At 42.4% G+C, this 13,600-nt stretch overlaps 1 protein-coding gene across 1 annotated transcript in view; it reads left to right on the top strand.

Annotated features, from left to right (window-relative positions):
• The window catches only part of NEDD4L (NEDD4 like E3 ubiquitin protein ligase), a 333,752-nt gene that overhangs the window by 269,079 nt on the left and 51,073 nt on the right, over positions 1-13,600 (top strand). The window contains exons 9-13 of the mRNA XM_021686142.1: positions 144-310; positions 6,334-6,466; positions 7,575-7,751; positions 10,057-10,131; positions 11,961-12,020. Of these exons, the coding sequence (XP_021541817.1) occupies positions 144-310; positions 6,334-6,466; positions 7,575-7,751; positions 10,057-10,131; positions 11,961-12,020 (612 nt within the window). The remainder of the gene's footprint in view (positions 1-143; positions 311-6,333; positions 6,467-7,574; positions 7,752-10,056; positions 10,132-11,960; positions 12,021-13,600) is intronic.

Here is a 13,600-nt window from a genome sequence, read left to right as displayed (position 1 = left end):
TTTCTTCACACATGGCGCATGAAGCCACTGAAAGAGCCACAGTGCCAAGGAGCAAGGAAGAAGGACCCAGAGTACACCATGATTGTTTTTCCTCACGTCCGAAGGGCCCACCTCAACGATCTTCATTTGCTTTTCTTCCACAGCATGGCTGGGAGGTCGTGGACTCGAATGACTCGGCCTCTCAGCACCAGGAGGAGCTCCCTCCCCCTCCACTGCCCCCCGGCTGGGAAGAGAAGGTGGACAATCTTGGTCGTACCTATTATGTGAACCACAACAATCGGACCACTCAGTGGCACCGACCGAGCCTGATGTGAGTACCCATGGACAGGAATGCGTCTGCACTCAGCGGCTGGGGTGTGGTGGGGTTTGGTGGCCCCTTGGGGCAAGTAGGGAAATTAGTCCTGCATCAGAAAAAGCGGGTAGTCTTGTGTTCCTTTTCATTTAGTTAAAGAGCTCGGGAGCCCATCAGAATTCACGTGTGCTAAAGAAGCAGCTCTTGGTTTTGTTTCATGTTCGCCTGTCTTAAGTATAGGCTAATTCATTTTGTGTGCCTTTGTATACAGGCTCATGAAATACAGGTTATTTTTCCCAGATTTATCTTAAGGACAGTAATGCTATCACTTCCCTCGTACTCCTCTTTCTCTCCTGACTAACCCAGAATGAAAAACAGCAGGTGGAGAGAGGCTGTGCAATTTTCTCTGAAGTTTTTGGATTTTTATTCCCTTTAATTATTTGATTTGGGAACACAACTTATTTTTTCCTTTTGGGGAAATTTATTAATCACCCACTTGATCTCACTAGACACCCATGGGAGGGTTGCAAACTCAGAATTAGTCATTACTGTTTATTCTCATCCATCACCAGCCTCAGGGATGCAGTGAATTGATTACTGTTTTGTTCACACAGCAGTTTTGTATTTGATGGTAGAAAATAAACACTAGTTAAACCTCAGCTATGTTAAAAAAGGATTTGAAGCAGCTTGCTTTTAAATCATGGTATGCAGCAAGACCTAAAACTATTAGCATACGATAAACGGCAAAACAAAATACTAAAGGAAGGAAAAGGAAGAAATTATCTTTGAAAATTTGAGCTCCCTAGCAGCCAAGACAAGGAGGGTAATTATCAATGAGTTATATAATTTTAATATGTAATAAAAGCAAGTATATTAAGTGAGATCATTTTTCTCTTTAACCCAGACTCTGAAAGAAATTCACTAATGATGGTTTTTAAACAAGTTGTATTAGCAGTGTGATGGATGGTATTGTCAGTAAGCCTCTTTAGATGTTCCAGAGAGAGTCTGCTTATGACCGTGGATGGAGAAGGTAGCCAAGAAGTGGTCGTCCAGGTTTTGTTTGAGTTAGAGAGAAAGCTTGCCGAGTCTACACCAATGAATCCAATCCTTCCTAAGCCCCCAAGTGGGTTCCTGTGAATATCAGCTGTGCTTGGTCAGCTTTAGACCCAGCTCATTAGTCACAGGGCAGTGTAAATATCCAAACATCCAGATTATAATGAGCTCTTCTTTCCCATGGAAATGGTTTAGTTAATTCTTTTATTTTTATTTTATTTTTTACTATTCCCCTTTTATTAATGACCATAGCTATTGTGAAACTATTTTAAGCCATTTGACTACTCTAGCTGTTTGTAGTTTAAAAAAAACTGGACACCGCACCTCCCAACTTCAGCTTGGTTACATGTAGTGATCGGGAATCTTGAATCCAGAATCTTGGTAGCCATACCCTGAGTAAGGCACCATTATCTTCCTTTACTAAACATCACTGGACACATAGCACTCTGTGGGGACCAGAGTGTCCTATGACCTCTGTAGAAAAGTGACCACTAGCAGCTCACAAAGAAATACTAATGGCCATATGTACATGGAAAAAATACTCGCCTTCATTATAATCATGCAGACTGAATGAAGTCTATTAAGTGGAAATCCTTGCTTTCTCTATCTCCCAGAGTTGTGAAACTCTAATGAGGAAATTCCTGAGAAAAGACTTCATATGTTTTTGGAAACATACCACCTTGGTGGCACTGCCCAAAGAACTAAACCAAAACAAAAGAGATCATTTCCACCGTGCTGGCTCATCAGTTGTCCAGAGCGACATGGGAAAAATGCAGCTCTTAATCCAAGTTCAGGTTCACATGTAGTTTAGGGAGTGGTCAGTGGCATGACTGTCCCCATCCGTGAGGCAGGTCTGCCAAAGAGGGTGAACCAGGAAGGACATCAGCATAGCTCAGGTGGGGCCCAGGGAGTGCCTCCTCTCCAACAGGCCTGGCTTCTAGAAAACGAGAGAAAAGTTAGATATGAAGAGTTAGTTTCCACAGTAACTTCTTCATCCCATCTGAACTGTTTTGAGAATTTGAGGTGCTTTCTCCTTTACTTGGTTTGGCCAGAAGCCCTCAAGCCTTCCAGAAGTATTTTAAAGTATTGTTCTAATTAAAAAATAATTATTTTCATAATTCAGTGTTTGCAGAACACTGCTGCACTCTTTGAGGGGAAATTGATATTAAAAAGTGTCTGTTTTTTTTTTAAGATGTTTTATTTATTTAGGAGAGAGAGCATGAGCAGGGCAGGGAAGAGCAAAAGGAGAGGGAGACGCAGGCTCCCCACTGTGCAGGGAGCCCAATGTGGGGCTCAATCCCAGAACCCTGGGGTCATGATCTGAGCCCACGGCAGATGCTTAACCAGCTGAGCCACCCAGGCGCCCCAAGAAGTATCTTTATTGAAGGCTCACTCTATCTGAGGAAATGAGACAGTGATAACCATGTGCTAAAGCAAAGAATTAAGACTGTCGAAGTGACCCCTGTCTTCCCCAGTTCACTAGGCCTGTGCTCCAAACTTCAACCCCCTGAAAAATCTCCATGACAGCTCATTCCCCTCCGGCTGTTCTTCAGGCTCCTTCTCCACCCTGTCTCTTGCCAGATTCCCCACCCACAGTGATAAACCCCCAGTGTGTCGAGTGGCTGGACCATACACAGCTGCTTTCTGATTACTCTCCTCGGCCCTGTGGATGCAGTAATGCGCCGCCCCCATCCCTGCCCAAAAACCGGAACAAAACTAGAAGGTCCCCTTCCTTCTGGCTGCCTTTAGAGGTCAGCCTCCTCTACCTTCCTCTGGAGGAGCTGTACTTCTGTTCAGGTCTCACTGGAAGGCTAGTGCTCCCCAGTGCTCCACTTGCCTTTTGGAGCCAGGACTATGTTTTCTTAGTCACAGATCTGCCCCTTAAGCGCCTCACCCAGAGTAGGAGCTCAGCAAAATGCCTCCTAGCTGAACGAATGAGTACAAATGAATCACTTCTGAAAGTCATCACAGGCACACGGTTTAGTGAACTGTCTAGGCCTGGATATAGAATTCCAGAATGGAAGGCTGACCGCAGAGTGCTGCTCCCAGCTCTCTCAAGTCTGAGGGTGGCTTTTAAAATACCCTGAATTTTAGAATTCTCCTTGACCCTATTTTAAATGTCAGCTGTAAGCTTTTTACTGTAAAAAAACACAATTTTAGGGGCACCTGGGTGGCACAGTTGCTTGAACACCTGACTCTTGGTTTCAGCTTGGGTTGTGATCTCGGGGGTCCTTGGGATCGAGCCTTATGTCAGCTCCACACTCGGCACAGAATGTGCTTGAGATTCTCTCTCTCTCTCTGCCCCTCCCACTCGTGTTTCCTCTCTCTCTCAAAATAAAAATCTTTAAAAAATACAATTTTAAAAACATGGTGAAGGAATGAAATTAAGGTTATAAATGAAGATGAACTTGTGAGACTTACTTAATTCCATTACCTCTCTTTCTAAAATACTTTGTACATCTTCTGTCATAGCAACAATGTAATCCTATCTCAATAACTCTGCTCATCACTGCAGTAGCTGACGTATGTGAATGTGAGTGATCTCGCACTGATCTTAATTGGCACTGAACTTGATAAACTGATGGTTTATCGTGCCTTTATCCACTTGTATATTTCCCATGAAAGTCAAGTGAAGAATATATATATGAAATTAACGACTGAAGAAAATTGAAATAACCGTTTCCAAAAATATTTGCTTGCCCCCAATAAAATCATTTTCTGTTTTAATCTGTAAGCTCAGAAATATTTTTAAACATTCATCGTCCCATTAGTGACTCTTTAAATTTCCACTTTCAAAAACCCTCTCATTCAATTGCTTAATGACATGCAAAAGACCTCCTTTGTGTGAACATTTTCACTTTATCACTAAAGATGGTAAAAGCCTGGGATTAGAATTTCAAAATCAGAGGTATCTTTATGCTATTTAGTTGTTTCTGGTTCACATCGATTACTAATTATATGAGCCTGTGGGATAAGAAAGATTTGCATAATTGATTTTAAATGTCCCCTTTTTAAAAGTAAGCCCTTCCAAAGCAATGGAATTTCATATACTTATAAGAGATAAAAAATGCAAGCATAGTGATATTAAAACCTCATTTCTTCCCAACCTCTCAGAAGTCTCTATAACAGTGCAGTATGTATAAGGACCTGGTACATCGCATGCACACAGTCACTCCATGTTCATATTACCATGTTTACCAGAAGTTAATAATGTAAAGATGTTTGTTGGAAATACTTAAACTATCTCAGAAACAGGCATTGAAGAGTCACCTATTTATTTATCTATTTATTTATTTATAAGATTTTATTTATTTGAGAGACAGAGAGTTAGCACAAGTGGGGGAGAAGGAGAAGCAGGCTCCCCGGAGAGCAGGGAGCCCAACTCAGGGCTCCATTCCAGGACCCTGGGATCATGACCTGAGCCAAAGGCAGACACTTAACCAACTGAGCTACCCAGGCGCCCCAAGATTCACCTATTTATTTGCATGCAGTGGTATTAGTCTCAAACTATTCACTGTTACAGGGGCCCAACAGGCTTTTTATTGGGATGTAGTATAAGTTAAAGAGTATATTCGAATATTTTAAAACCTGTGTTGTAGGAAGAATCTATAAGGAGGGCCTTGATTAATACTCCAGTCCAATTAGTCTGAAATAATGTTTTCAAGTATTTTGAAAGGTTAACTTGCAATATCATTTTTGTTAACTGAATAGGGTGTCTTATTGAGAGAGTCTTGAGTTTTCCCCAAAAAACATTTTGATGTTTAAACTTCTACTCTAAAAGCCAGCAAGTAGTATTTCTCCTAAAGGATGATTGCTTGTAATTTACTGCAAAAGTTTTTCATGATTGAATTGATGCTTTCAGATCCTGAATTAAGAGAGTTATATGACAAAAAAAAAATGAGCATGAAGTTACAGTGTTCTTCAAATCCCCCTTGATTTGGGAACTTACCACCTGATGTTTGTGTGAATTTTTAAAAGTGGTTTAATAGAGGGGCGCCTGGGTGGCTCAGTCGTTAAGCATCTGCCTTCGGCTCAGGTCATGATCCCGGGCTCCTGGGATCGAGCCCCACATCGGGCTCCCTGCTCGGCGGGAAGCCTGCTTCTCCCTCTCCCACTCCCCCTGCTTGTGTTCCCTCTCTCACTGTGTCTCTCCCTGTCAAATAAATAGATAAAATCTTTAAAAAAAAAAAAAAAGTGGTTTAATAGGGAGAAATACAGTGTCATGACTCAGAGATTCTGTCAAAATGAGATCCACAGCAACCAAAAAAATTCATGTTGGATCAGGAGCACTTTTCTCCAGATCCCAGCTTTGAGTTTCTACTATTTCTACTCTTTGGCCAATTGTTAATGACCAGAAGTTGCTGTCTTGTCATTACTAGTCTCCTCGAAGTGTCACGACTGACTGGCCCCAAGTCTGAGACCTGTCACCCGTCCTTTGAGAAACCTGCTTTATCACTAGAGTAAACGGATGGAGGGCTGTGATTTCTTTTTCTCTTTTTTTTTTTTTTTTAAGATTTTATTTACTAGAGAGAATGAGCAGTGGGTAAGGCCAGAGGGAGAGAGAGAAGCAGACTCCCCGCTGAGCAGGGAGCCCGATGTGGGACTCGATCCCAGGACCCCGGGATCATGACCTGAGCTGAAGGAAGGCAGATGCTTAACCGACTGAGCCACCCAGATGCCCCAGGGCTGTGATTTCTTAAATACTAAAGTACCTTTTGCAGTATATGCCTGAAAGATACTCAAAGACATCATCACGATGCATTTAAACACTGTTATCTATTGGATTGATATGAACCTTCAGCTATACTTTAGCCAAGCTCTGTGGAGAGAATTCTCCCACTTCACAGCCAGCTAGTTGTCCATGTTGAACAGGACAACCCTGACATGTCAGTGGGGGTAAGGCCCTTGGTGAGCGCTGGACTGTGGCCAGAGTGCCAGGGATCGATGTCGGCTCTCCTGTCTCCCTTGCGCCCGCCCCGCGCCCCCAGGGATGTGTCCTCCGAGTCGGACAGCAACATCAGGCAGATCAACCAGGAGGCGGCACACCGGCGCTTCCGCTCACGCAGGCACATCAGTGAGGACCTGGAGCCCGAGCCCAGTGAGGGCGGGGACGGCCCGGAGGTAAGCCAGCCCCCCGCGGCCTCTCCCTCTCCGTGCCCCCCAGCTGGATTCCGTGTCCTCCTCTTTTCTCCGGGGAAATGCTGTCTAATAATGACCGATCGTGGTCTTCCAGCTCATTGAGGACCGTCGGGATGTTCTTTCATTTAGGAAGTGCTTGTAAAAGTCATGTTTGATGAATACGTGTGTGTGTCCATTACAAAAGGGAATGACATTGTTTCTAGTAGTGGAAATCTTAAGATATTTTCACTTTATAATTTACTTTTCCCCAGAGTCTGACCGTATCTTACTGAATGGCAAGGTGGTTGTCCTATTCCAGCAGTTGGATGAGCCCTGTAACTTGTATGGGTGCTACACATGCTTTTACTGAGTGGTGTTGACAGTCATGAGATTTATTCCCAAGAAAGAAATCTGGGTGAATTTAGGAAGGTTTATTATTTTTCCCCGTAAATGTTTATGGTAAATTGCTGGAGGAAAAATTATGAATTGAGCAACAAATGAGCAATGAGCACAACTTCCACGCACCCTTAACAACTCTGTTTCCTTACTAGAAATCCATTCTTTTCAGACTGTGTGTTATGAAGATGATCATTCACAAAATGTTACAGGGCTCAAAACTGGAAAAGCAAAATTAATGATAATAAATTCACTGAAACTTAAAAGCTCTATTTAATTACAGCTTATAGCATCTCTGCTGTTTTCATTGTGACTCTTCAGCAGTTAGAGTAAAAAGAAAATCCATGAAATTCCTGAGAACATTTTTAACCCATATATGTCGTCACTTGTGCTAAAAGTGAGTCACTGCTCAGAGAGGTAGTGTTATAAAATGGTGAAGAGTGCAGCTCCTAGAGCCAGGCTTCCTTGGATCAGGTCCTGGTCCTGCCACTTCCCAGCTCTGTCCTCTTTGGCAAGTTACTCTCTGTGCCTCGTTTTCCTCATCTGTCCATCAGGGTAGTAGTCACATCTTCCTCGTGGTTATGGAGAAGATTGTGTGCCTCCTAAGTGCTCGGTAAATGGTAATTATAGTTATTATAATGGTTATCATCGATGGCAAGGTGACGAGAGGATCCCTTGTTCCTGCCATTTACCCCAGCGTCTCCTTCCTTGATAGCCTTGGGAGACCATTTCTGAAGAAGCGAACGTCACTGGAGACTCCCTCAATCTATCACTGCCCCCACCACCATCCTCCCCAATGTCTCGGACCAGCCCTCAGGAGCTGTCTGAGGAACTGAGCAGAAGGCTTCAGATCACTCCAGACTCCAATGGGGAGCAGTTTGGTTCTTTGATTGTAAGTAATAGTCCCGTTTGAATGCGAAGTTGGGCAAATATTTTACCATTTCTTACTGCTTTAAGAGACTCTTGGGTGCAAATAATGACCAAGATTCTTCCAGCTCCCAGAGAACTCTGACATTTCCCAAAGTTCTTCCTTTCCTAAGAGGACAATACCAAAATTAGTCCAAGCAGTTGAGAAATCTTGATTTGTAAAGAATTCAAGAAAATAAGGGTCCATGACTTCTATTATTACCAGCTTTAACCCTGAATTTCTTTTCCCAGCCACAGGCTCATAAATAGTACCTCCATCACAAAGGTGGTGTTTCACACTGGGACCTAAGAGACATTGGGCCTCTTAATGAGTCCTCTTAATTTGTACTCTGCTGCACCCTGTATCATTCTCATGTCACAGATGAAGGCATGATGTTGAAGGGACTCATCTGAGACAAAGTTAGAATGGGAGACAGAAGACCTCCTCTAAGTCCCAGAGAACAAATCCTTAAGAAAGGTTATGAAGTTGTGGCATGGACCTCAGGGTAACATTTGAACTTGGGTTCTCAACCATCAGGGAACCTCTTTCTAGAAACTTCGGATGGGGCTAAGCCCCAGTGAGAAGCAGCAAAACCAGTATGAGGACCTCCATGTTTGACAACACAGAACCATGCAGAAAAGTCCATAGAAAAATACCTGCTTGTGTGTAAGTTGAGAACAAATGCAGTCTGGATGTTACTCAAGAAATTGAACTTAAAGATATGTTACAGTAAATGATAGTAGTCATTCCCCTGAAAATGGCATCCTAGAAAAATAGTCATTATTACAACCATATCAAATCTAAGTGGATGGGAGGACCACATCAACTGTAAAAGTGAGTAAGTGTTCACAAAATTGTTACTTCAGTTATAGTGTGTTTATTTTAAGGCACCATTGGCCTATATTGTATGAGTAGATGTGATTACTCAGTTAATGTGGGTTTATATTAAAATTCTATAAATGCTTTTCAGAAAGAGAAATACCACTGAGATAAAAAATTTAATACCAAAGGGCAGGGGAAAAATTGTATGTGGAATATTTGAATTGGTGAGACTGTTGCTATGGAAATGACATAAGCAATGAAGCCATATATTTAAAACCTATAAAAGGTAGTAAGTAGTTCAAGAACAGCAGGTGTCCACCTCTAGTCTACCAAGTAAAAAATCATAATTTTCTTCAGCATTAGTATTAAGTTAGCATCTCCAGTTATTTGTATGGGGACCCACCTGCATTTAATTATCATAAAATACCTTTAAGATCCAAGTGCAGGAGTCAGTATTATTTTAAGATTGTGTTGAGTCCGATTTAACTATTAAGAATGTCTTGGAAAAAGAAGAATATGGGACTCTTCTTCAGTTTTGCTTCTCAGGGTCACTCTGTATTCAAGGACAATAGCATGACCTTTTAATAAAGAAGGAATCCTTCATGCTAACCGTTGTGGAAGGACACGAACAGGCCCCCATCACTGTCACAGAGTCTTTCTTTGATCTTACCCCGTTTTACTTCTCATTGCAAAGTATTAAAAATGAGTGAGTGCCATGTACATACTTATCCCATGGATGAACCAGTTGCTGATTAGACGCTTGGCCTTTGTGTGTGGGGCCTACTGCTGTTCTCTGATGGATCTGTGAGGCTTTTTTCCTAACAATATAGATTAATACAAACAAGTCAGAGGAACGTTATACATCACACACTCGATGTTTTAGGTTAACGTTGCTAATTTCCCTTATTCCTGTTGTGTACGACTTCAACTCCATTCAGAAGCTAAAATGATAAACACCTGACCCTTCGGGGTAGCGCAAGACCGTATTTGAGTTCTCTGGACTTAGACTCCAGCTGACCCTTGGTCAGTAGTAACGTGCAATAAATGTCTAATAACCATATATCAGTATTTTTCCCTCTGCTCACATCCCACTGGAACTTACCCCACGGGTGCACCCCAAAGCAGAATACAAGACTGCTAGCTTCCTGTTTCCATTTTTAGAGCAGCACTAGAGCGTTACACTGGCCTCTGGAGTCCCCTTTCTTGTTTCGGCCTCTTCCTCCTCTTTTTGCTGTTCCTCCTCACTAAGGACCAATCAGAATCCCAGTGGGCCTGAAACGCTTGAAAATGCAAGATGACTCGGCTACTTGAAGGACTACTGTCACGGCTCAGAAAAGCTGGTGTCTCAGTTAATTACCTTCTAAGACCAAAGAGCACTCAGTTAGGCTTGAGTGACATTTTTTAAAGCCACGAGCCCAGCTCCCATGCCTGTGTGTTCATGATGCTTCATGTCCTTTCCTCCCTTCAGCAGAGAGAGCCGTCCTCAAGGTTGCGGTCCTGCAGCGTCACGGACACGGTCGCGGAGCAGGCTCATCTGCCACCGGTAACCCTCACCCCCTCGCCAGCCATCGGGTGGCTCTTGCGGCTTGTATTTGAAATCATCTGGGCTGCAGACGAAGAGTTTTTCCTGTGCAAACCTATTCTCTGTCTAAATGAGACCTTAGCATTTCCTAGCAAATTAATTGCCCAAGGAGAGTGGATTTCCAGGACTAAGAGTTCTTGCCACAAAGTCTCTGAAATGCTAAAAACTTTCCACTGCTTTGCTTTTCCACCCAAATTCATACCAAATTCTGATGTGCTTACCTGACTTAAACAACTTAACTAAAAGCATGCTTTAATAATTCTTTTCTTTTTTTAAACTTCATTTAGTCACTAACGCTGTGCTCCTGTGAGCTGTATCTTAAGAACATATTGAATCCCTTTGAACAGGAAAAACTCTTCTGGGTTTGCAGGGAGTGGTTTTTTCCCCTCACTAATGCCCTAAACTCTCAACCCACAAAGCGTCTGTACCTTCTCCATAAAGGCAGCTCTACTAACTAAAGGATTGGCTCTAATTTGTTCCCGTCCTCCCACAATGTTCAGAACTAGCAGCAAATATGGGAGAATGACGAGTGTTTGACAATATAGGACAAAAATAAGAACAAATATTCAAATTGGAAGGCAGACCAGGACTGCCTTAGGGAGAGGTCTGGTGTACGCACTAAAAGTTTATTGTAAATTTTTTTTTTTTTAAGATTTTATTTATTTATTTGAGAGAGAGAGAGAATGAGAGACAGAGAGCATGAGAGGGAGAAGCAGACTCCCCGCCGAGCAGGGAGCCCGATGCGGGACTCAATCCCGGGACTCCAGGATCATGACCTGAGCCAAAGGCAGTCGCTTAACCAACTGAGCCACCCAGGCGCCCAAGTTTTTTGTAAATTTGTTTCTTCTTTTGGAGGAGAAAATATTTTGTGGTTTTAACATGTTCAACTTGTTTAACCTTGACCAGTTTTTTTTTTTATTAGTACAAATCCTTGATCATTTTGGGGGCACTAATACTTTATCGTGTATGAAGTTAAAGGAAAAAAGATTGTACTTACAGTTTTTGTGCAGTCGTGGTGTCTTCCCCATCGTGTACATTTTTACTTCAAAGCATATTGTTGCCTGTGTTTTAGTCTTTTATGGTGACAGCATGAATTCATGAGTATGCTGGTTAGCTGAGTAATCAACCTGGTAGATTGAGTTGTGGCGCACATAGAATGCACTGGTTGATCAGAAGCTTGACAAGAGCATCCTTTCTGGAATGGTTTTAGTACAGGCCTCTCCAAAAACCAGACTAATCAGCTGTGATAGCCTGGGGAGGGGATCATCCTCAACCTGATGATTCTGTGATTTTCCTTGATGAATTAATGGCACTTTCCCTCCTTTTCACAATCAATGTCAATTTTATCTACAAAGAGCTCACTCTCTTTGAAAACTGTTGTTGATTCCTCCCTCTTTCCCTGCACTCTATAAAGCTGTCAACTCATTGATCACTGGTGGCCTTTACTCAAATTATGAGTTTGGCAGATTTAAGAATCTGCTTAATTATTTAACAGTAGGGGCAAAACCAGAGTGGTTGTTTCAAGTAAGACCTCTCACATTCCTGAGGTTGCAGTTCATTGTTTTCCAGAATCACAGCTACAACCTGAGCCTTCTCTGGGTGGGAGGGTGATCATGTCCCTGTTTTTCTTCTGGTCATCAGTGAGTGGTTGCTCAGCTTTATTTGGACTCGGTGGATTTCAGGAATTCTGATTCATGTCACCTACCTTATTGGCTGCAGTGATTCCTGATTCAGTAAGCAGTGGGTGGCCTCCCTAAGTGCATTTCACTGATGTAAATTGTCATCAACAGCCCAGTGCCCCAACTAGGAGAGCGCGGTCATCAACTGTCACAGGTGGTGAGGAGCCAACGGTAATGATCCCCTTGATCAGACATTAATGGCAAAACTGTGGGTTGGTTTTAACATTTTGCGTAATGGTAACTATACCCTTTTTTCTTTTTTCTTTTTTGGATAAGATCAGCTTTTTTTTTTTTTCTTTTTTGGGTAAGATCAACTTCTTTGTGCTACAGAGCTATACATGTTTCTTACTGTAAACTACTCTCACATTGTTCAAAGGTAGTGGGTAAAACAACGATTTTTCATCCCATATAGTTTTATTAGGAATGCTGTCAGACTTCGATAAAGAGCATTTAATTTGACTGTTTAAAATATATTTCTGGGGCACTTGGGTGGTTCAGCCAGCTTCTTGATCTCTGCTCAGGTCTTGATATCAGGGTCATGACTTCGAACCCTGTGTTCCTGCCACACTTACTGGGGCCGCACATATACTAGAACATATTTCTATCTTCAATGTTTGTACTCCTGGTCAGCTTTTCTTATTTGTTAGAATGCTTGGGTAAAATAATTGGTTTGGAGGAGAATAGAGAAGCCACAGGAACTGCACGCAGTTATGCATGTGAATTCCTGGGCGTGCGCACGGCCCCCCTCTCTTGTCCATTTCCCGGACCAGATTTTCCACACTGGGTTAGATTCTCTGTGTCATGAGCATGAACCAGTGACCCTGCTCTGCCATAAGAGTCTCTGCTCACGGGAATGAACAAGTGTTCATATAATTTGGGGGGAGAGAGGAGAGGACATATTTAAGAAGTTTAAAAGGTCTAGAAAAAAAAATGGTTTCTCTGAGCCAAGTATCTGTTACTCTTAGTGATTATTTTAAATAACTTTTAGTATTCCTATTTTGGGGTAACTTGACTAGGACTGTGTACTTTAATTGCCTGGTTTTTGCTTGACCCCTAGAGATCGGCTTAGCTTAAGAGTTGATGCTTTGAGCCGCTGTAGCTCTTTGAAGAATTTTCCTTATTGTGTCACCATTGTTAGGTTTATTGTAACTGCTTATTACTTGAGAATACCTTTACACATGCAATTGCTGATTTTCGGCAGGATGTGGACTTAAAGAGGAAAAATTCAGTTCTATTGTTAGACTTTAATGCTCAGCATTGCACACAGGAAAATCAAATTGACAATCAGCAAAAATGAGCCCAGTATAAGGTACTGAACTATAGTGATTTATGTGCAAGTCATGTGTTGGGTGGCCAGGCTCAGCCTCCAGTAGAATTCAGGAAATTCTTAATTGAACTAGCCTGTTTCCTACTGTGCACTAGTAACTTCTACCAGAAGCAGAGCTGCAAGGTGGACAAGATCATTTCATTAAAGAATTTTAATAGAATTCAGGGCTAATGAGCATTCTCCACCATCCATTTTTGCATTTCACTGGAGCCTTGGAATCTGCTGTTAGCACTGGAGTGTTGTGATAGCTGAGGATATTAAGTGACAGGATAAAGTGAATTATGAGAGCCCTGGGCTCCATGGTGAGAGCTACGTGGCAGGACAGCGTGACCCATCTGAATGAGGTCCTGTGGCCCCTGCCACTGCCGTGTTCTTACCTTCCCCCCACCCCCACCCCAGTTGTGAATTAAAAATATGAGTTTGG

Source organism: Neomonachus schauinslandi, chromosome 14 (genome assembly GCF_002201575.2).
Source record: "Neomonachus schauinslandi chromosome 14, ASM220157v2, whole genome shotgun sequence".
Taxonomy (NCBI): Eukaryota; Metazoa; Chordata; class Mammalia; order Carnivora; family Phocidae; genus Neomonachus; species Neomonachus schauinslandi.
This window is presented reverse-complemented; position numbering and strand designations above follow the sequence as displayed.